General features: G+C 43.5%; 1 protein-coding gene across 1 annotated transcript in view; it reads right to left on the bottom strand.

The window, feature by feature from the left end:
* RGS22 (regulator of G protein signaling 22) overlaps positions 1–23,602 on the bottom strand; it is a 140,009-nt gene that overhangs the window by 85,498 nt on the left and 30,909 nt on the right. The window contains exons 5-11 of the mRNA XM_055128220.1: positions 21,008–21,093; positions 17,468–17,636; positions 12,729–12,864; positions 10,891–11,500; positions 6,249–6,410; positions 4,515–4,689; positions 1,210–1,343 (exon numbers count right to left, since the gene is read on the bottom strand). Coding sequence (XP_054984195.1) covers positions 1,210–1,343; positions 4,515–4,689; positions 6,249–6,410; positions 10,891–11,500; positions 12,729–12,864; positions 17,468–17,636; positions 21,008–21,093 — 1,472 coding nt within the window. The remainder of the gene's footprint in view (positions 1–1,209; positions 1,344–4,514; positions 4,690–6,248; positions 6,411–10,890; positions 11,501–12,728; positions 12,865–17,467; positions 17,637–21,007; positions 21,094–23,602) is intronic.

The raw sequence follows: 23,602 nt of genomic DNA, 5'->3' as shown, positions 1-23,602 counted from the left end.
GCCTTGGGCCAGAGGGGTAAGGTGCTTGCCTTGCCTTGCCTTGCCTTGTATGTGGGTTGACCCTGGTTTGATCCCCAACACCATAGGGCCCCTCAACCATCACTGGGTGCATCCCTGGGGGGGGCTCTGAGCACTGCCAGGCTGGCCAGGGCAATCCCTGGCATACTCCCTAGTCCTTTGGGCCACCTCCCTCACGAAAGAGCTGGTCATACCCCCAATCTGCAGTGTCTTTCTTGAGGTGATCAAACCCTTTGAAACTATATGGTGCTAAATGGTTGGACAGCTTCCTGGCAACTTCCTGTACTTTAAAAAAAAAAATGACTGAACTGTATACATAATTAACTTGGCGAAGCAACATGTGAATTTCATTTAAAATACAAAATAAGAGGGGGCTGGAGAGATGTTAGAGCAGTGAAGGCACATGTCTTGCATGTAGCTAACCCCGGTTCAATTCCTGGCATCACCAAGTCCCCCAGAAAGACAGTCCTGGAGGCCCCAAACACCACCAGAGTAGCCCAGATAATCCCCAACATGTCAGGGGCCAACCACCAAAGCATTCCTGTTCCTTCATACAAAACCTGACCCATCTGGCTGAGAATTGCCGTGAGGAGGCTCCTATGTCCCCCAAGCACTGCTTGGGAAGCCCCCTCCCTCCAAAAAAGAAAGTAAAATTTAAAGATGATTAAATAAAGAATTCTTCACCAGCGGGCCCTATACCACGTTAACACCAAAGAATAATTTATTCAGAGTAAAGGCGGGGGGATGGGGAAGAAAATCCCATTTGAGATATACCACTGTGCAAAGAGTAAATAAATGTGTGGACAAATATGTAGCCCAAATTATCAAAATAATAGACTATAGGAAATAATGCCACAATTATTGGGAGTTTTCAAGTTAGAGAAACATTGAATTATACTGAATTGACCCAAAAGAACCACAGAGTAGTTTCCTGAGGGGTTTTGGGCTCTTCCATATCAGAGGTATCGACCTGCCAAAAATTGCCCACACCTGAACTTCGTCTCGAAGAGCATGTGTAGGAAGTAGAACCTTCAAATACCCACCACTGAAATATAAGAAACTTCTACAAAGTCAGTGTACTTCTCCAGCACCACAAAAAAGAGAAAAGATTTTACTTTTTTATGTATATTTAATGTCTAAACTCATAAAATCCAACTATTGCAAAAAAATAAAAATAAAAGCTATACTTACTCTCCGTCAATTGTATCATCCATAGACATCCTGGGCTGGTATGAAGTCTCACTCTTCCAAGCTTTTCGAGTTCCTATTCTGGGTACAAATGACTTCCTGGGAGATCTGGGAGGTTGTACTGCACTGGGTTGTTCCTTTTTTTTTAAAAAAAAAAAAGAGATAATAAAGGAGAAAGTGAGCAAAACAGAGATGAAAGCACGGCTCTGTACGCTGGCTCTGTTCACTTGTATGCTTCCCAACTCCAATTCCGCCCCCCCCCCCCCGGCCCCAAATGTACTGCTGTTCAAACTTTAGTTTCCATGCAGTCAGCAGGCTAAAATACAGCAGCACTTAAGACTACGAGAGAACAACCAGAGTTTGTCTGTGAGTCCTGAGGCCCATCACTGTGGGTGGTGGGAGTGGAGGAAAAGGATTTTCTGGAGGAAACGGTTTGCTAACTAGCTACCAGGTCCCCTTCTCCCGGTGGCACGCCTCTGAAGTGTGTACTGCCTCATGGCTGCGCTCTACGGGCTGTGGGGAGGTCAGATTCCTCAACAGTGTGGCACACTCGACAACCACAGGGGTCACCGGTGGGGCAGCCAGGGGTGACAGTAACAGAGGTGACAGTGACAGGGAGGAATCCACGAGGGCACCTAATGACGCCCCCTCAGACACAGTGCCCAGACCAACGGCAAAGGGTCACTCGGGGGAGACCATGTTAGAGACACCACCGTGTCCAAGTCCACCTCTGAACTTGAACCCCTTGGGGTGGGCAGGCCGGGAGTCTGTCCACATGCTCTGCAGCTGCCCGGCTGAGAGGGACCAGCCGAGAGCTGTTTCAAGTCCCAGCACCCCATTTGGTCCCCTGAGCCTGCCAGGAGTGAGCCCTGAATACAGAGCCAGGAGTGAGTCCTGAGCATCACCAGGTGTAGCTCCAAAACAAAACAGAACAAAACAAACAAAAAAAACCCAACCCCCAAACCAAATACAAAAACCATCAAAGTACCCTCCAAAATTAAAATTAAAAATAAAATGGAAAAGTGAAAGAGAAAAAATGTGTGTGGTCATGTAATTCACCTGCTCACAGTTCCCTCGTGGCCTCCTCTCTTGCCCCCAGTAAAGCCAGTCTTGGGCTAGGGCGGCGCAGCTGCCTTGCATGAGTGAGTCCCCAAGTTTGAAAGCCAGCCCTGCTGTCAGTCAAGCAACCAACAACCAATCAGAGCCCAAATCCTTGCCTAGCTGTACCCACCCCGTTATCTTCCGGCCTGCCAACGGTACCTCTCCACCCACACCGGCTCTTCTGTGAACACACAGAGAAACCTGGAGACTGGCATTTGCTCTTCCTCCTGCTGGGGTCTCTCTCCAGGTGTCCATGTGTCTCTCCCACTCACTCCCTCGCTTGCTCACTTGGGGTCTGCTTCGGATCCCTGACATCGGAGAGGCTCTCTAAGACTGAAGTGAATCGGTCCCCCACTGCCGTTTCTGCTGTGGCCCCACTGTCCCCACCATCTCTGGCTACACTGTCTCGGCCTCGTCACTCGGCTCCCGATATCTGGCCTATCCCTTCTTGCTGCCCTGTCTCTCCTGCCCCTGTCTAAAGGGCTTTTCTGTGGGAGCAGCTTCCTTCCGACATCTAGAACAGTGCCCGGCACACGGGTGCTCCTTGGTAAATAGACATTGAACCACATGAGCTAGAAGTAGTAATTATTGGGGCCAGAGTGATAGTGCCGGGAGCAGGGCTCTTTCTTGCTTTGCATGTGGCTGACCCGTGTCTGACCCCCAGCATCCCAGATGGCCCCACCAGCAGTGATCCTTGAGTGATCCCTGAACTCAGAGCCAGGAGTAAACGCTAAGCACCACCGAATGGGACTCAAAAACTAAAACAAAAAACCAACCAAGCCAAAGTGGTAATTATCATTTCACAAAGGAAGATGAAGAAAATAGTATGGAAAGATAAGGGGGCGAGTCTGAAACAGCCGGAAAATGCATGGCACATATTTTGGCCGAGAGATGCAGTAACTGTGGTAGGAGAAGAGAAGTAACTGTGTCGGAGGAGAGAAGAGCAGTAACTGAGCAGTAACTGTGTCAGAGAAGAGAAAAGCAGTAACCGTGTCGGAGAAGGGAAGAGCTCAGTAGACTTGACCCTTCAAGGTGTCCTAGAATGTTACATGTGCTGGGTCACAGCTGGTATCTATTATTTTATATCATTTTAAAAGATGGGGTGGGGGAGACAGGGCCGGAGTGATAGCACAGTGGGTAGGGCATTTGCCTTGCACTCAGCCCACCCAGGTTCGATTCCCAGCATCCCATATGGTCCCCCAAACACCGCCAGGAGTAATTCCTGAGTGCAGAGCCAGGAGTAACCCCTGTGCATCGCTGGATGTGACCCTCAAAAAAAAAGGAAAAAAAGACAGGATGTCGCAACAATATTTCAAGTCTCCCTTGTCCCAGGAGTGTTTTAGAGGTGACCCAAAGATTTTCTTCACCCTAGTATAAATAATAATCTGGCTTTGGCCGATGGAGGGCCTGGTGTGGAGATGGAAGGCTGAGTCGCTTTGTAAAGTCAAGGGTGTTGGCCATGTGCAAGGCAAACACCCTACTGTGTGTACTATCACTCCGGCCCCTTTTTTTCTTTTTTTTGATCACACACTTTTTTTTCTTTTCTTTTTTTTTCTATCTGGACTTTATTGATCTAATAAAATTACATTAAGAATTGAAATGAATTATACATTATTGTGCTCATGTTTCCCCCATACAAAGTTCGAGAACCCATCCCTTCACCAGTGCCAATCCTCTACCACCAGTAAACCCAGCATCTCTCCCACCCTCCCCAGTCCCGTCCCCCCCCCACCCCACACTGCCACTATGGCAGGGTATTCCCTTTTGTTCTCTCTCTCTGATTAGGTGTTGTGGTTTGCAATAAAGGTGTTGAGTGGCCATTGTGTTCAGTCTCTAGTCTACATTCGGCATGCATCACCCTTCCCCTGCATGACTTCCGACCACATTTTACTTGGTGTTCCCTTCTCTGAGTTGCCCAGAATGAGAGACCAGCCTCCAAGCCATGGAGTCAACCTCCTGGTACTTATTTCTACTATTCTTGGGTGATCACACACTTTTAAAGCAGCTCTTTGGCGGCTTTGCAAAACACATACTCCAGCTTTCCTTATTCTAATCGTGCAGCATGCACAACCACCCAAACTTAAATGTATCAAATAAAAGTGAAGCTGAAAAGAAATGTGAGTGATCAAACCCCCCCGAGCAATTCATGCCAACAAGAACCCATGAACTTTGTCAGGAGATGAGTGCCCCCCACCCCCAACCCCTACCTGCATCTCCGCTATCCGAGGGAAGCAAGATTTGGGCCGTAAGGGCAGCAGCGTTGGCATTTGTGGGAAGGGGTCCACGTCCTTCCTGGGTTTCTGCTGACGAATGTGCCAGAATTTGAGCTGGGCACTGGCGATCTTGGTGGCACGTGAGTGGGTGATACAGAATCGAGGGGCCCTGGTCAGAGGGAAAACAAAGGAAAGATGAAGCGAGGAAAAGGTCCATGTAAGTTTGCTTCCAAAAGGGGGGCTGCCGGCTCACTGGGAGCCATGCCGACCCTGTTTCTAGTAACTTCCACTCCTTTCTCTGTTCAGTCATTTGGAGTTTGTTGCTGTTATTGGGACCAAACCCAGCAGTTCTCTGGACTTACTCCTGGTTCTGTACTCAGGGATCACTCCTGGAGGGGTTCAAGGTGCCCCTCGAATGTCAAGGATCCAACTAGGATCAACTGTGGGTAAGGGCCCTGCCTAGTATACTATCTCTCCAACCATGTTTTAGCAGTGTTTTTACTAAGCTGGGTGGTGGGTACTAAAGGGGTCCAGGAGAGTATAACTTACACCTTTCGATATATCTTAAGTATTTAAGAACTGTAGAAAGAAAGAAGAAACGACATCTTCTACTAAGAAAGCCTAATACATGGGAGCAATTTGGAGGACAGACCAGGGGAGGGGGCCAGAGCAATGGCAGGAGACAGAACAGCGTGATGGCATCTGCCAAGTGAAGGAAGCCAAGTGAGTGCCACGCTGAAAGTCTGGGGTGGCCTGGGAAAGGCTCATCACAGCCACCCAGTGGCTCTCTGCCCTTGGGGGCACCCCTTTCTGAGTGAACCTCTTTCCTGGCCGAGGCCATCCTCCAAGCGAGCATCGCCTCTTCTTTGGGTCCCGCGTACTCTCTGCCTTTCCTTGCCTTCTGCTACTTCAGTGGACCCTGACAACTAACTAGTCTTGAGCCCTCCTCAACCCTGTGCCCTTCGCACAGAACTGGGCTAAAAGGAAGTTCCAAAATGTTCAGAGACAATACACTGTAACATGAGCCACACACACACACACACACACACACACACACACACACAGACACACACACACACATACAGACACAGTCACACAGACACACACGCACATACACACACACTCACCCCAATCTGATGAACTACCAAAGAGCAAATAATCAAAATCAAATGGTGCTTATAAAGCAAACCCAGAGCTTCAGTTCTGTCCAGTTCCCAAAGGAACTGAAATTCTCCTATATAGTCCAATTATCTAAATGCTATTTACTTTAAGGAAGTAAAAGTATTGTGCCAAAGAAAGACACAATAATCTTGTTATTATAAATTTCTAAAAGTGACATGTTCATAATACAAAAAAAGATGCAATATGACTAGAGTAAGACAAATGAAAATCCCTAACTTCAGGGGAGAGGTGGAGAATCAATGGCCTGGTCCATTTGGTCAGTGGACCAAACCCAGGGCACCCACATACAGAGCATGTGCTTACTCTAGCCTTCTCAGCATCTCCCTGACCCCAAAAGCCACTAACTCTCGGGTTTAGTTTGGGGGCCACATCTAGTGGTGTCAGAGATTACTCCTTCCTCTGTGCTCATGGCTTACTCCTGGCAGGACTCAGGGGACCACATGTGGTACCAGGGATCAACTGAACCTGGATCAGCCCCATGCAAGGCAGTCAACCTGCCCGCTGTACTCTCTCTGGACCAACCTTGATTCGTGGCCTTTTTCTTACCAATACAGAAGTAAAGCTTTGACCACCTCCACCTGGATATCAGTTAAATGCTCCTCATTCCACTGAGACCCGTCTAGCAGTTTGAACTTGGTTAAGATCTCCATTGAAAGGTAGCGATCTCCACTGCTCACCAGGTACAGTTTCTTCATCTTCTCGAGATGTCTGAAATGTGAGCAACATACTATAAGAGGTGACATTCAACGGGCCCAAGAGATGGTCTTCAAAGTGCTTCAGGTGGCCAGAGTGATAGTACAATAAGTAGGGCCTTGCACGCAGCTGACCCAAGTCCAAACCCTGGCATCCCATATGGTCCCATGAGCACCACCAGGAGTAATTCCTGAGTGCATAGCCAGGAGTAACCCCTGAGCATCGCCAGCTGGGACTCCAAAAAAAAAGAAAAAGAAACAGAAAACCAAAAACCAAAGCGCTTCAGGCACTCCCAGCCCACATCGAGTCATGGGGAAGCAGGACAAGACAGTGCAGCCTGTCTCAGCTGCAGGATGGACAGACAGCCAGACATCTCAGATGTGGTACAGACATACATCCTGTCTCAGCTGTGGGATGGACAGGCCCAGCAGCCCTGCAAAGGTCTGCCTGGCCTCATTCCCTTTGACCCTGGCCAAACAAGCACTTTGCTGTTGGGCTGAGGGTGTTGAGAGGTTGACCTTGGAGGCTCTAATGTGATCCAAAGGGCCTGTGGAAGGAAGGCAGGGAAGTCAGGGGTCACAGCAAAAAGATGCAAGGCTGGAGAAAAATTTTATTTCATGCTCTTGACTTTGAAGGTGGAGGAAGGGGTCACAAGAAGAAGCAAGCAGGTGCCTGCAGAGGTGCAAAGGGCCAGGAAAGGATTTTTTTCTTTTTCTTTTTTATTTTTTGCAGGGGTCCTCCCAAGCAGTGCCGAGAAGGTACAGGGGCCACATCTGTAATTTTTAGCCAACCAGGCCAGTAGGTCAAGAAGGCGATTGTTCCTTGACCCACTGGTGTCAGGGACAACTCCAAGCACCATGACAGAGCCAGACTCCGGGACTTTCACATGATACAGCAGCAAAGATCACACCCGGCCAAGCGTATTGAGATACATGTGAGGGCATGTGAGCCCTAACTGCGGGACTAGCTCCCAACCCCAGGAAAGGGAGTCTTCCCCAGAAGAAAAGCCACTCTGCAGACCCACTTGCGTTTCAGCCCTGCAGCGGTAGAGAGACCATCCTAACTGCTGAAGGCTCTGGTTTTGTGATTTTTGTACTTATTTGTTCTAGCAAGAAAAGCCGAGTGCCAAAAGGATCCTGGTGAACCTATTCAGGCTGCTTGCAAAGGATTCCCCAAGTACTAACACGGGTCTCAAACAGTGGTCCCAGCATTGCCCCCTACCCCATACTCTACTCAGAACCAACCCCAGCCCCATCCCTCCACAAGTAACACAACTCTTGCTCTCGGGACCTCTACAGCGATTACCTTTATGGCTGGAATGCCAGTGGAAGGACGGGAATAACTCAGCCACTGAGACCTTGGGTGGTGCGGGAGGTAGAGTAGCCATATATCATAACCACAAATGCTAATATTATTGCAAACACATTATTTAAATGTTATCTTTAAAATAAGATAGAATGATTCACATGAAGGGCTAAAACAATAGTACAATGTAGGGCACTTGCCTTGCGTGTGGACAACCTGGTCTCCCAAGTCCACCAGGTGTGATCTCTGAGTCCAGAGCCAGGAGAAAGCCCTGAACACTACCAGTGTGTCCCCTACCCTGCCCACAAAAGAAGAGAATAATTCATGTGAAAACAGGCTCAGAATTTATGTAAAGAAATCTTTGTGACACAGACTCATGATTAAATCTCAAGAGAGATAGAGATTGACAAAATGCTAAGTGAAATGTGGTTGGAGATCCGGCGCAGGAAGGGAGATGCGGGCTGAAAGTAGACTAGAGACTGAACACGATGGCCACTCAATACCCCTATTGCAAACCACAACACCCAAAAGGAGAGAGAGAACAAAAGGGAGTACCCTGCCACAGAGGCGGGGTGGGGTCAGGGTAGGGGAATGAGCTGGGGGGTGGGAGGGATACTGGGTTAATTGGTGGTGGAGAATGGACACTGGTGGAGGGATGGGCTCTCAACATTGTATGAGGGAAACACAAGCACGAAAATGTGTAAACCTGTAACTGTACCCTCATGGTGATTCACTAATTAAAAAATAAATAAATTTTTTAAAAATGCAAAAATTCATGGTACACTAGTCTCCCAGCTGAAACTCTAGGATGCCCTCAGCCCCGGTAGCTGTATCCACACCCCACATTTGCCAATGGCCAAACTCCACTGTTTCTAGACAAAGCACTGCAGAGATGCCAAATTGCCAAAATTTCCAGGTACACTGGTCTTCAGGCTGAGAATTTTGGGGTCTTCTCAGAGTGAGGGTAGATAGCCACCTTACTTTAACCTCCCATGCTTCTGGAAGCCCCAGAAGCTACCCTACATCCCACAACAGCTACCATGTAAGCTCACAGTTCAGTTAAATATTCTAGAATACTGACATTCCAGTAGGAAAACAAATTAGATGGGAAATAAACATCAAAGCCAACTAAGCTCAATAAATAAAAACACAGAAGGCTCAACTACAACAATAGCTGAGTAAACCTGCAGGCAAGGATTTAATGACCCCATGACAGGATGTAATAATTTTCAGAAATTTTCTAATACTAAAGTATTTTTAATAATTCCATTTGTCATTTAGTTGTAACAAGCAATATAAAATAAATTATTTTGTGCCTGCTAAGGGTCATGCTTGGGAAATTTGGGAAAATGGAGATAATGGTGGAGGGTCACACTGGTGGTGAGATTGGTGTTGGAATATTGAATGTAACAAATGCAACACGAACCACTTTGTAAACCATGGTATTTAAATAAAGGGTGAAAGTCCACGTGAATAAAATTGATTTTATTATTATCTATCCCTCTGAAAGTATAGATTATTTCAGGCTTTCTCCCTGTATTTATATCATTCAAACTAACATTCTAGGATTGGTTTCTCTTTAATTTAATTTTTTTGTTTTGGGGTCACACCTGGTGGTGCTAGGGACTTACTCCTGGCTCTGCACTCATGGATCACTCCTAGTGGAGATGAGGGGACCATCTCTGGTGTCACAGATTGGCCCAGGTCAGCCACATGCAAGTTGAGTGTTTTACCCTCTGTACTGTCTCCACAGCCCAGTAGGATTGGTTTATAAAACTACTGAAAAGTACAAAACATAAAAGGTAACCTCTCAGTATCTGTATGACAAACTATAATGCCCAAAAGAAGAGAGAGACAGAGACAGAGAAAGAGAGACAGACCCAGAGAGAGGGGAGAGAGAGAGAGAGAGAGAGAGAGAGAGAGAGAGAGAAATAAAGTGCCTATCATACACTAGAAGAATTGCACAAGAAAAAACCTCCAACCCCATCAAAAAATAGAGAGAAGTAATGAACAGAAGCTTCCTCAAACAAGAAATATAAATGGTCAAAAGACACATGAAAAATGCTCTGCATCGCTAATCATCAGGGAGATGCAAATCAAAACAATGATCAGATATCATCTTACACCACAGAGATTGGCACACATCAATAAGAAAAAGAATAACCAGTGCTGGTGCGCATGTGGGGAGAAAGGGACTCTCTTTCATTGTTGGTGGGAATGCCGACTGGTCCAGTCTACTTGGAAAATATGGTCATTCCTTAAAAAACTAGAAATTGTTTTCCCACAATACCACTTCTGGGAATATGTCCTGAGTATGCAAAAAAATCACAGTAGAAATGACATCTGCACCTGTATGTTCATTGTAGCACTATTCACAATAGCCAGAATCTGGAAACAACCCCAATGCCGAGTACAGACAACTGGTTAAAGAAACTTTGGTACATCTACACAATGGAATACTTATTCAGCTGTTAGGAAAAATGAAGTCAAGAAATTTGCTTATAAGTGGATGGTCATGGAGAGCATCATGCTGAGTAAGATGAGTCAGAAAGAAAGAAACAGACAAAGAAGGTCTACATTCATGTGTGGACATAAAATAATGAGACTGATACCCAGGGACAGTAGACACAAGGGCCAGAAATATTGCTTCACAGTTGGAAGCCTGTCTCATGAGCTGGGGGAGAAGGCAGCTGGAATAGAGAAGGGATCACTAAGTTAATGATGGTTGGAGGGATCATTTGGAATGGGAGATGTGTGCTGAAAGTAGATAAGGAACCAAATGTGATGGCCTCTCAGTATCTATATTGCAAACCAAAATGCCCAAAAGTAGAGACAGAGTATGGGGGAAAGTGTCTGTCATAGAGGCAGGGGGAGGGTTGGGATGGGACAAGGAGCAGATACTGGGGACATTGGTGGTGGAAGATGTGCACTGGTGGAGGTATGGATGTTCGATCATTGTATGACTGAAACTCAAAACTCAAATGAAAGCTTTGTAACTGTATCTAACAGTGATTCAATTAAATAAAGTACCTGTCATGACACAGACAGGCTGGGGTGGGATGGTGAGAAATGTACACTGAGGGAGGGGTGGGTGTTGGAACATTGTATGAATGAAACCCAACTGAGAACAGCTTTGTAATTGTGTATGTCATGGTGATTCAATTAAAAAAATAATATAAAACAGAAATACCTTTGATGTCTGTCATGGTGCTTCAGAGCCTTTAATCTTTCAATATCCATCCACAACCATAAGTATTTCTCTCCTAAAGTGCCTTGGATAAATTTCTTAAATCTCTCAAACTCCTTCCTGTTCCCAATGTCGTATGTCCCGTGAGTCACACACCAATTGGCCCTGCTCTCCGAAGCCAAACTCTCACTCCTCAAGCTTTCCTTCTCCACTATTTCTTCAGACTTTTGTGGGGGGGTCTCAGCTGTTTCACCTGGTGCCAAATCCTGGTGTTGAGGCTTGTAACACTCTTCCACCACCACCTGGGAGACGTTGTTGAAATTCACATAGTTGGAGTGCTCTTGATGTGGCGGCCCCGTGATCTGGTAAACTGATTCTTTCAAAATATATAATATATAAGATTTTAAAAATTCTTCACAATTTTCAAAATGCAGGGTCACGTTTTCTTCAACATCCCGTTGGGAGTCAAGGTATATTCTCAGGAGAGCTTGAGAAGTGGTGTCTTGTAGACACATAGACCCAATCTCCTCTTCGAGGTCAGAAAGAGTGTTCTCGATATTAGACATGGTCTTCTTCACCCAGGAGTGGGTTCTATTATCAAATATGGCACTCTCTGCATTAAAAGTCAGAAAGGACTATGAGATCAGATTAGGAGTAGGAAGGGTTTAGCATTTATGAACAGGATGGCACAGAGCCAGCGTGCCAAGGGAGTTCATCACACGCAGTGACTACACAGATGGGGCTGTAAGGCGTCTAAAGCCACATTTTGGAACAGTAGAGGCGGGGGCTAAAGGGGGGACTGCCAATAGGTATTATCCATGTCTTCCTGGACATGGGAGGAAACAGCAAGAGGAGAAGGAATTTATTTCCACATCCCAAATATAGGCTACTGATTTACTATATTTCAGCTTGACATAGAATGTCAATTGACAACATCAAAATGCAACTCTATTGAAGCATCAAAATGTACATGTTGCACTATTCTTGATATGCTAGTATTCCATGTTCAATAAAGTAAAATTAGCTGCCAAAAACAATGAGCTCAAGAACTGGATTCAGAGCAGCAATTTTCACAAATGCGCTACTGCATCAAAAGGATGTGATTCCTGCCACACACTCTATCATGAAATATACAAACCAGCACAGCACTCTTTCTAAAGATGGACTTTGCAACTCCATTTTCCTTCCCCTCCCCTTCCCTTTGACTTAATTTATTTTGTGTTATTTTGTTTGGGGCCACATCTGGCAATGCTCAGGGCTTGAGCACTGGGTCACCTGGCTCTTGGCTCTTCACTCAGGGATCACTCCTGGCAGTGCTCCAGGGACCATATGTGGTGCCGAAGATCAAAGCCAGGTCGGTCACAGACAAGGCGAGCAGCCTAGCCATTGTACTGTCTCTCTGATCCCTAGATTCATACAAGAAAAGCATAGTTTGCTTTATAAGTCTTTCCCCTCTTTTGCTAACTTACTCTCAGGTATTTGATTTCTTGAGGCGCAATTGTGAATTTTTAAAAAGTAGGAAGTGGAGTTGGGGCTGGAGGGTAGGGTGTGAATAAGTTTTTCTCTCCAAACACTAAGAGTTTACTGTGAGATTAAAAACATCAACAGCACAGCAGGAGAGACAGGACAGTGGGTATGGCACTAATCTTTCATGCAGATGACTCTGATCCCCAGCACTCCATATGGTCCCAAGCCTCCCAACCAGGAGTGATCCCTGAGTGCAGAGTCCCTGACCACTGCTGGGTGTGGCCCCACACACAAATAAACAACAACAACAAAAATCAACAACAGAAAACAAAGAGAGAGAAGTTCTGACATCGCTCTTGTTCTTTCCCACTTACCGGACACAGATGTGATGGTTGGCGCTGGAGCTTCAATTTTGTTGTAGCAAACATAAGGAGGTAGGGAAAAGGTAGCCACGGTTTGCTGGCTTTGCTTTGCTAAGGTAAACCAATCTTTGGTTTGGGTATAGGAGGCCTGGAAAGAAAGGGGCAGGCTTGTTTAACACGAGATTAGCACACTCAGCCACCCACAACCTGGAAAAGTCATCAGGCTAATATCCGACCAGCATAGAACAGGACGTGCAAAAGAAAATTATGCCATGAATGGTAAGAACATTGTACACAGATAAACCCATTATCAAAGAGAGTGGCTGGGAGAAAAGTTGAGATTTTCATGCTAGGTGGCTAGAGGGGGAGGGAAAAAGACACTCATTAAATTCTTCTCCATTTTCCAGCCAAAGGCAAGCAGTCCCACACCTCCTGGCTCACCGCTAATTCTCACCTGACCCCAACTGTCCTAGGGCTCCTCGGTGCCTGGCTGCCCCTTTGCTGGTCACTCCCAATTCACAAGTTTCCCAAGGATTTCAGGCTCCCAGTCTTGTCTGACCTGGCCTGATCTAACAACTAATATCACAGAGACTTGCCTCAGTGGCACTGGAAACTTCTCCAAGCACAACTTAAGTCTCAGTTAATCTTAAACCGGAACTTAATCTGTTCTCAGGACTGTGCCTGGGCCAGAGGCTGTGGTGAATGATTCCATCTCCACTGCCCCGGCAGAGCCTGCAATGTCCCTTTCATCAGTGCATCCTCGAGTACCCAGAGCTCATGCCCAAACTAGCCTGCAGCAACTCGCACCCCCATTTCTCCGGAAAAGTTCCTCTGCCTGTCTCTTCTCTTTCAATAGTGTCCTCACCTGCTTCTCCAAGGAAGCCCCCCTTGTTTGACAGAAGCAGAGCAAGGAACAGGCCAGCGGGACCCTCATGTCTCCGTCTGGATCGGCTGCCTGGTCTCGGTCTTAAGGAACATTCCCAGGAGGGATGAAGACTCGGTGTTACTTCCTGGTTTAAGTGAATCAGGCCACACAGGAAGGCCAAAAGCAAGTAAGAAGACATTGGGAGGCGCTATCTCTGTGTCACACTGTCCCTCTGAAAGAGGTTTCCTTGGCGGATGCAAACTTGGAAAGACTTTCATTTCCTCTTGTTCTCTTTTCTACCTGACCATGAAAAACAAGTCATCTGTGCCAGGGATGTAGCTCAAGGGGCAGAGATCCTGTTTCCTGTGTACAAAAGAGGCCTTGAGTTCCATCCCGACTACATTCCCCCTTCCAGTACCTTAAACCTCCAGCCTCAGGCTGAGAGTAGCCCTGGTGGCCCTCAAGTACCACAGGTTTTGCCCTCCCACCACCCCGCTAAAACATATATATACATATATACATATGTGTTTATATTTATTTATATAATTATGTAGAATAAGGATGTACTATCAATAATTATATATAACATTTATATATATATATATAAAACAATGGACTGGAGCGATAGCACAGCGAGTAGGGCGTTTGCCTTGCACACAGCCGACCCGGGTTCAACTTCTCTGTCCATCTAGGAGAGCCCGGCAAGCTACCAAGAGTATCCCACCTGTGTGGCAGAACCTGGCAAGCTACCCATGGCGTATTCAATGTGCCAAAAACAGTAACGACAAGTCTCACAATGGAGACATTACTGGTGCCTGCTCAAGCAAATTGATGAACAACGGGACGACAGTGCTACAGTGCTATATAAAACAATGGACTGGAGCGACAACACAGTGGGTAGGGCATCTGCCTTGCACACAGCCAACGTGGGTTAGAGTCCTACATCCCTCTCAGAGAGCCCGGCAAGCTACTGAGAGTATCCCACCTACATGGCAGAGCCTGGCAAGCTACCCGTGGCATATTCAATATGCCAAAAACAGTAACAACAAGTCTCACAATGGAGACATTACTGGTGCCTGCTCGAGCAAATCAATGAACAATGGGATGACAGTTGCTACAGTGCTACATATAACAATAATTATATATATCCATTATGAGGCACATTTCACTCAGAACCCATTTATTAAGCAACTACTCTATTCCAAGCAGCATCCTTATCATTGAGGTCAAAGAACAAAGGGACTTCCAAGGAACTGACAAAGAGCAATAGACAAGAGAAGCCCTTTATATTTCATCTGGATACCGATAGCACAGCAGGTGGGGCGTTTGCCTTGCACACGGCCGACCTGGGTTCAACTACTCCATCCCTCTCGGAGACCCCGGCAAGCTACCAAGAGTATCCCGCCCGCATGGCAGAGCCTGGCAAGCTCCTCGTGGCGTATTCGATATGCCAAAAGCAGTAACAACAAGTCTCACAATAGAGACGATACTGGTGCTCGCTCAAGCAAATCAATGAGCAATGGGATGACAGTGACAGTGACAAAGAAGGAAGAGAGTCAAGGACCTAGGAGATGATTCAAAGGACTAAAGCACATATTCTGCATATGAGAGCTGGGGTTCTATCCCTGGAACTGCTTGAAAACCACTGGGTGGGGCTCACGAAACAAGGAAGAAAGAGATACAAAAATCTGAGCAAGCCAATCAGACATGAAAGGCATTAACATTATTTTACTTTATACTCTATGAAATGGGTCAACTGCTTATGCTTAGATGGCATAACTAAAGACTCAAAAGAATTTTTCCTATTATTATAATTACTAACTATAGGCCTAGTTAAAATGATCTAAGGATGCAAAGAAATTTGAATACTTGAAGTTCCTAAATTGTGGGGCCAGAGAGATAGTATAGCAGGAAAGGTGCTTGCCTTGTATGCAGCCAACCCACTTCAATCCCCAGCACCCCATATGGTCTCCAAAGTCTATGATGAGTAGTCTCTGAGTGCAGAGCCAAGTAGAAGCCCTGAAAACATCTAGGTGTGGTCCCCCAACCAAAAAATAAAAGTCAAAAAATCTGTTCAACATGGAATACATAAAGTATTAAATAGGTCAATAGGAGTTTTTTTTTAATTAAAAAAAAACAGCAAAGGTAAATGAGCTCGGACTTTATTCTCTTATGTTTGATTCAATTCACATGTCAGGAATCAGAATTTATTCCCCTAGATCCATTCTTCCATTCAATATTTACTAACCTCTACTCTTATTTAATACTTTTATGATATTCCTGATATTTCTGTGATATAAAGAAAAGACAAACACTTTTGTGGGGGACTGTGCCATACTTTGCAGTATTCAGGGGTGCACCTGAGTCTTCGTTCAGGCATGACCCCTGACAGTGCTTGAAAAACCCTACATGGTACCAAAGATCAAAACAGAATAAGCAAGATGCAAGGCAAGAGTCTTAACCCCCGTATTATCTCTCTGGACTGAAAAGGAAAAAAAAAAAAAAGAATTATGCAGAAGAAAATGGAATGGGGATGGGAGGCAAGGGAGAAATAAAGAAAACGTGTCTTTGCTACATCTCTAAGCAGTATCCAGTGCAAATAATGAAATTAGCATAATTTTAAACATTTTTGCCAAGTATCACTGATAGAAATGCCAAAGCACAAAATTAAACAGAAGCTACACATGGAAACAAATGTTCAAGCAACATAGACTAAGTCTATCCATCCTAACAGATAGGGCCAATAGCTTTCCTTTCGTATGACATCTTTGATCAATGGCAAGTGCCTGCCTGGAGTGTTGTGTTGAAAAGAATTTGGAGCCAAGTCCAAGCTCAGCAGGGAAATGGCCACGATTGATTAGCTATGTCTGTCACAAGTGGAAACTGGGAGAACACAACACATGGGCTGCATACTTGCCATTCCTGAGTTTTGAAGTGTGGATAAGATGGGTGTTCCCAAAGCAGAGAGTTGATAACCAGAGGCAATGATCAAACAGAAGTTTTCACCATAGTATGACTCTCCAAAGGCCACTGACTCTAATCTGATCCCTATAAATGTACTCATTCAACATAACATTTCTCTGCTTATGGAAGACAACTCTCTCGGATAACAGTTCATCTGTAATGTAGTCCCGTACTACGGAATCATGCATCCCCCCGCCCCCGCAACAATATCCAGCAGTACCCAAGGGCTACTCCCAGATCATTGCTCAGGCAAGGGTCACTCCTGGTGGTAATCATGGGAAACTGAGGTACAGGGGAACAAGTCCAGGCCTCCTACATGCAAGCCAGACACACTAACCAATTACACTCTCACTGGCTCCCTCAGTAAAGTCGAACAACGCGGACCAAAGCCATAGTACAGTGGGGAGGGCATTTGCCTTGCATGCGGCTGACCTGAGTTCAATCCTCAGCATCCCATATGGTCCCCTGAGCACCAGGAGTAATTCCTGAGTGAAGAGCCAGGAGTAACCTCTGAGCATCACTGGGTGTGACCCAAAAAGTCAAAAAGAAAAAAGAAGATAAAAAAAACTCAGACAATGGAGGAACAACAATTTGTCATAGTTTTAAACATCTTGCACAATCCAAATAATAAACACTTTTCTATGAACAGGGAAACCATGGGCATAATATGTTATCTTTGCTTCCCATAAGCTCATGTCCTTCACTCTTTTCCTTCAAAAACATGAGGGAGGTACTTCTAATAGCATTTCAGGGGACAAACAGGAGGGCAAATGGATAAACTAGATCTATAAGAATGTTTCTGTCTATACTTTAGGAATATTTGAAATAATTTCTCCTGCTCAAATGGCAAAAATAAAATTAATTTCTTTTTAGATTAATTTTATTGGAGTACTAAGTCACAACAAAACATTCCCCTTCTTACCTGGCCCATGGAAACATAGAACTTTTTCATAATTAAAATGTCTTCATCTTCAACGACTGATGGTGGTGGAGTGGGTGGTTTTTTCTGTAGCCAGGGAGTAAAATCAGTAGCTACTGTAACATTCATGCCCGTTCCACTCCATCTTACTTGTGATATCAATTTAGCTAGCCTGCGTAAAAAAATTTGAAATAAATTTTCTATAGGGTAAAATTCAAGAGAGAAAAATCTAACATTTTCCTCAAGCCAGTCTCCTCCTCTTAGGAGCTGCTAAGATAATGTCTTATTCAAATAACATACCAAAGTCATAATTTTTATATATTTTACTTTAATTTTAACTGGAGCAATAGCACAGTGGGTAGAGCATTTGCCTTGCACGTGGCCGATCCAGGTTCGATTCCTCTATCCCTCTCGGAGAACCTGGCAAGCTACCAAGAGTATCCCACCCACACGGCAGAACCTGGCAAGCTACCCGTGGCATATTCAATATGCCAAAAACAAGTAACAACAAGTCTCACAATGGAGGCGTTACTGGTGCCCACTCGAGCAAATCAATGAACAACGGGACAATGGTGCTACAGTGCTACAGTTACTTTGATTTTTAAAAATCAAAGGTCTAAGCAAAGGTCAAATTTTAGCAAAATTTCAGCATGGCTCCCAAAAAGCAAGAAAAAGATTATGCACCAGAAATAGTACTTTGTTTGTCATGACATGCTTATAATTACTTTTTAACACCCTGTACATAAAGAATCACAAAAAAATATTTCTTTAAATAAGAAGTAGTGTTGGAGAGCTGTTACAGCAGGTGATACACGTACCTTTGCTTAGGCCTTTGATTTTACCGCTCTGAGCGGTACCGAATGTGACCCCAACAAAATTAATCAACAAATAAGTGAACAATAAAATATGCACTTACTAGGTATACAAAGAAGTATTCATTCCATAAATCTTTTGGGGAAAAGTTTGATGGTTTTTGCCAATGCTTTTATCACATTTGCTTTGGCTTTGGGGTTGCACCTGGAAGGAATACTTGTCTCTTCCCAGCTCTGTGCGCGAGAGATTTTCTAGGCAGTCCTGGGGATCAAACCTAGACCTCCCACAATCAAAGCATGGCCTCGGTCTATTGAGCTATCTTCACAGTCGTGTATTATCACTGAGGGGGAAGGGGGGTGGCCACTCCTAACAGTGCTCGGGGCTCAGTGATCACCCCTGGCAGGGTTTGATCACACACCTATCATATGGGATGCCAGTGATTAAACTTGCTGCAGGCAAGGCAAGTGCCTTACCTACTGGACTATCTCTCTGGCCCCTCTGTCACTTTTCTACACTATAGCAAGTGGGATCCAAAGTCTAATAAGTTAAAAGGTGTACAACTTTACTAAGAAAACATGGGGGAAAGTTTTTTGCTTTTAAATTAAAGTCTAGGTAACATGGTTACAATAGTGTTGTTTATGATACTGATGTACAAAATTATTGTGTCCCCATCAAAGGGTAGAACAGATTTGGAGGAGGAGGAGGAGGAGAAGAAGGAGGAGGAGGAGGAGGAGAAAGACAAAGAGGAGGACGAGGAGGAGGAGGAAGAGGAGAAGAAATAAGAAGAGGAGGAGGAGGAAGAAAGAGGAGGGGGAGGAAAAAGAAGAAGAAGAGGGGCAGGAGGAGGAGGGCAAGGAGGAAGAGGAGGAAAAAGAGGATAAAAAGAAGGAAGAAGAGGAAAAGGAAGAATAGGCTTTCAAAAAACATGCACAGGTCCCATGTCTACCCCCAAAACAGGGCTTTTCCAAGACAATGCCACAAGCACCACTCAGCCTGCCCCCAAACTCCAAGGCAGAGCATGCACCATTTTATCCCCAAACTCAAAGCTGATCATTTCCAATAGTTAGTATATCTCTGACTCTGGAGCAGCTGGGCCATGCTAACATTATTCATCCTTGCTCCACACACCTATTCCTCAAAAAGTGCACCAAGGCAGCTACAGTAATAAGAAATCATAAAAATTCTAAATTACAGTCGAAGTACTGGCAAGCCCAATGACCTTGAAAGCCTTTCTGAAACCCTTGCATGGAACTCTAACTGGGAGAGCTTCTCTAGAGAAAGATCATCAGGGATTACCTTGAAAATCTTTATGCCACAAAGCAAGAGAACCTAGTAAAAATAGAGACTTTTTTTGGACTCCTATAAACTCCTAACTTTGAACCAAGAAGAAACAAAACAAAACAAAACAGAACAATTAATACCAGAAAAATTGAAGTGGTAACCAAAAGTCTCCCTGAAAACAAAAGCCCAGGCCCAGATGGGTTCACAAGTGAATCCATCAGTCTTTAAAGATAAGCTACTGACAATCCTTTTTTTTTTTTTTTTTTCAGAAAACTGAAGATACATGAATTATCAGTTTTATGAGGCAATCATCATCCTGATAACCAAAAGCAGACAGTCATCACCAAAAAAAAAAGGAAAGGAAAACTATAGATCTATATCCCTGGTGAACATAGATGCAAATATCCTCAATAAAATACAAGTCAACCGAATCCAATGATACATAAAAAGGTTATACGCCCTTATTGATTCATCCTACGAATGCAAGGATGGTTTAATGTGCATAATCAATGTAATATAGAACATCAATACAAGAAAACATAAGAATAATAGTATCCTACAAGTAGATGCAAAGAAAGTATTCGACAAAATCTAATACCCATTCATCATAAAAACTCTCAATAAAATGGGAATTGAAGGAACTTTTCTCAACATAGTTAGAGCCACTTACCACAAGCCCACAGCAAATATCACACTCACTGGTGAAAAACTGAAAGCATTCCCCTGCAAGATCAGGCACAAGATAAGGCTGCCCACTCGCACACTACTACTAAAAGTCCTTGCCATTTATGCAAAAAAAAAAAAGAGAGAGAGAGATATTAGGGGCTGGAGCAATAGCACAGCAGATAGGGTGTTTGCCTTGCACGCGACCAACCTGGGTTCAATTTTCAGCATCCCATATGATCCTCCCAAGCACCACCAGGAGTAATTCCTGAGTGCATGAGCCAGGAGTAATTCCTGTGCAATGCTGGGTGTGACCCAGAAAACAAAAACAAAAACAAAATTAAAGGCATCCAGATAGAAAAAGAGACGTCAACCTTTCACTATTTGTGGATAACATGATATTGTTCTTAGAAAACCTGTAAGATTACACACACAAAAAAAAATACACCTAGAAATAATAGACTATTTACTATAATAGTAAGGTGAGAGAAATAAATTCCATGGTTTCTCTATATGCAAATAATGAAATAGAAGAGAAAAAAATTAAAATAATGCCATTCACAATTCTGTTCCAGAAAAATCAAGTACCTAGGAATTAGTTTAGTAAAAGACTCATACAAAGAAAACTACAAAACACTACTAAAGGGAAAAAAGAGGACAAGAGGAAATGGACACATCTGCTGCTCATGGACTTGAAGAGTTAACACTGTCAAAATGGCAATCTTCCCAAAGGATAAGACATTCATTGCAGTTCCAATGAAATACCCAGTGACAGAACTTCAGTACCTGTACTCAAAGTAGCAGTCGCTTTCCAGAAATGCTGGAAGTCTTTTTTTCTTGACCCATTCAATCCCTTCCTCTTGGCTGAGGCACTGTTAGAGATCGAGTGAAAAACAAAAACAGGTGTCAAAGAAAAGACATCTCCTGGTTCAATCAAGGTCTGAACACAAAACCCGAGGGACCTCAGGCTGTCAGGACGAGCCCCATGTCTGTTCCCACCTGTGCAGGTAAAATGGTCCTTTGAGCCAACAGACACTGGTAAGCTTGTGTTTCAATTAATGTGTCCATTTCATTAGAACTGTTCCATTTCTGGACACGAAGTTGTAAATTTCCCCTATTTTCCTCTGCATGACTGTTGGATCTATAGTGATGTCCCCTTTTTCATTTGTGATCGTAATAATTTCTATCATCTCACTCAATCTATATGAGCTTAACCAAATTGTCATTTTTTAAAGAAAGTCTATTTTCATTTATTTTAAATTATTTTGCTATTCCAACTTAATTGATTATAACCTTTTTTTATTTTGAATTTAATTTCATTTTTCAAGTGTCCAAAAGTAGAAAGTTAGATCATTTATTCAAAACCTTTAGTCTTTTCTGATCTAAGCATTTACTATTATAAATTTATCTGTAAGGACTTATTTCAGGCATATCCTACAAATTTTATGTTGTGCCTTTTATGTAATTTTTAAAAAATTCTAATTTCCCTTGAGACTCACACTTATACCTATGTTCTAAGAAGCAGGTTGCTTATACAGTTACTCAAATATTTTCCAGTTATCCTTGTATTACTGATTTACAATTTAATTTTTCTATGAGCAGAGAGCATGGTTTGCATGTTTTCAAATCTTTCAAATTTGCTATAACTTGACTTATGGTCATTTTGGTAAATATTCTAAAGTGCTTGAAAATGAATGCTGTTGTAAAGTATTGCATAAACATCAATTAGAATGATTTGGTTCTTATATCCTTGTTAAACTCTGTCTTTTTTTCCTATATTATTAGGTTTAATTCTCTATTTTAATTGGAATTTTATATTTCTTCTTACAGTGCTAACAACTTTTGTTTAGTGAAGTCTGAGGCCCAGCTGTGCATATGTTATAAAGCCTTTATGGTGAACTGATATTTATCCTTAGGTGACATCCCTCCTTAAACATAGTTAGATCCTTCATTCTGGTCTAGCTTGTCTGAAATTAATAGTCATTCCAGATTTCTTTAGAAAAGATAAATGGTATATCTTTCCTTCTTTTATTCTTATTTATGCATTAAATTTAAGTGGTTTCTTGACAACATAAAATAAGACTATTTTAGCCCAACTCACTCTGATTTTTAATTGAGATATTTGAGCCATTTAAATGTAACCATTTAAATATATTGTTAATATGTTGCTAATAATTATTTACATCATTTATTTTTGACCACATTCTAAGTAACTTATTTTTGCTTATCAATCAACCAATCCCAACCTTACTGCAGTGATTTTTGGAAAACATAACACCCATCCATCTTTGGGGCTGGAGCAATAGTACAGCGGGTAGGGTGTTTGCCTTGTAAGCGGCTGACCCAAGTTCGATTCCCAGCATCCCATATGGTCCCCCGAGCACCACCAGGAGTGATTCCTGAGTGCAGAGCCAGGAGTCAGCCCTGAGCATCGCCGGGTGTGACCCAAAAACAAACAAAACAAAAAAGACCTATCCATCTTGATTTCCATTTGTTCCATTTATACCTGGTTTCCTTTTTCTTTTTTCTTTCCCTCTGTCTTTCAGGTTTGAGTGCTTTTTTTATAATCTACAGTATTACTGACTTTATATGTTTAATATGTACATTTAATGAATTGCAAAATACCTATATATATATGCATATATATATATATATAAAAAACAAGGTCCTCCAGTTGGTTCTATTCAAGACTTGTGTCCAAACAATTAACTCAGGACTGGAGAAGAAGTTTAGGGGCAAGGCACTTGCCTTGCACCCCACAGACCATGGTTGGAATATTTAATAGCGCATTTGATCCCTAAGCACTGTCATGGGTCATTCTTGAACAAAGAGCCAGAAATAACCACTGAGCACCACTGGGTATGGCTCTAAGCTCTCAAAAACACATAACTCAACTTCAGAAGCTCCTGAATCTCTTTTAATAATGTAGATAAATGGACTCCAAAAAACTCCAGGGAGCGTGGAAGAGTTAATGAACGTGCTTCAAGTACAGGAGCCTTGCACTTGATCCTTGGCATTCTGACTTTAACCAGTTGTCTAAGAACTGAACTTTTAAAGTTAAGAAGAGATATCTTAAGTGCTGGATACTTTTAGCCTACTTATTAGAAAAACAGACATTTCATGATTATTTTAAGTTGATGCAGATAACTATCATAAAAAAGTAAGTGATGACTTGTTCTAGAACAAAGAGGTAGTAAAAGTTGAAGAGCCGATATTAGAATTCTGATGGGATTTTTTTGTTACCACACCCAAAGAAGATAAAATATAGAAGCTGAGAATGGGTTAAAGAAGTCAGAGCCACAACACTTACCTAGAGGGTCAGAATCTCAATCCCTAGTAGCTGGAAATAGAACCCAGGCAAAACTATTTTCACTGCATAGC

Source organism: Sorex araneus, chromosome 2 (assembly GCF_027595985.1).
Source record: "Sorex araneus isolate mSorAra2 chromosome 2, mSorAra2.pri, whole genome shotgun sequence".
Classification (NCBI taxonomy): Eukaryota; Metazoa; Chordata; class Mammalia; order Eulipotyphla; family Soricidae; genus Sorex; species Sorex araneus.
This window is presented reverse-complemented; position numbering and strand designations above follow the sequence as displayed.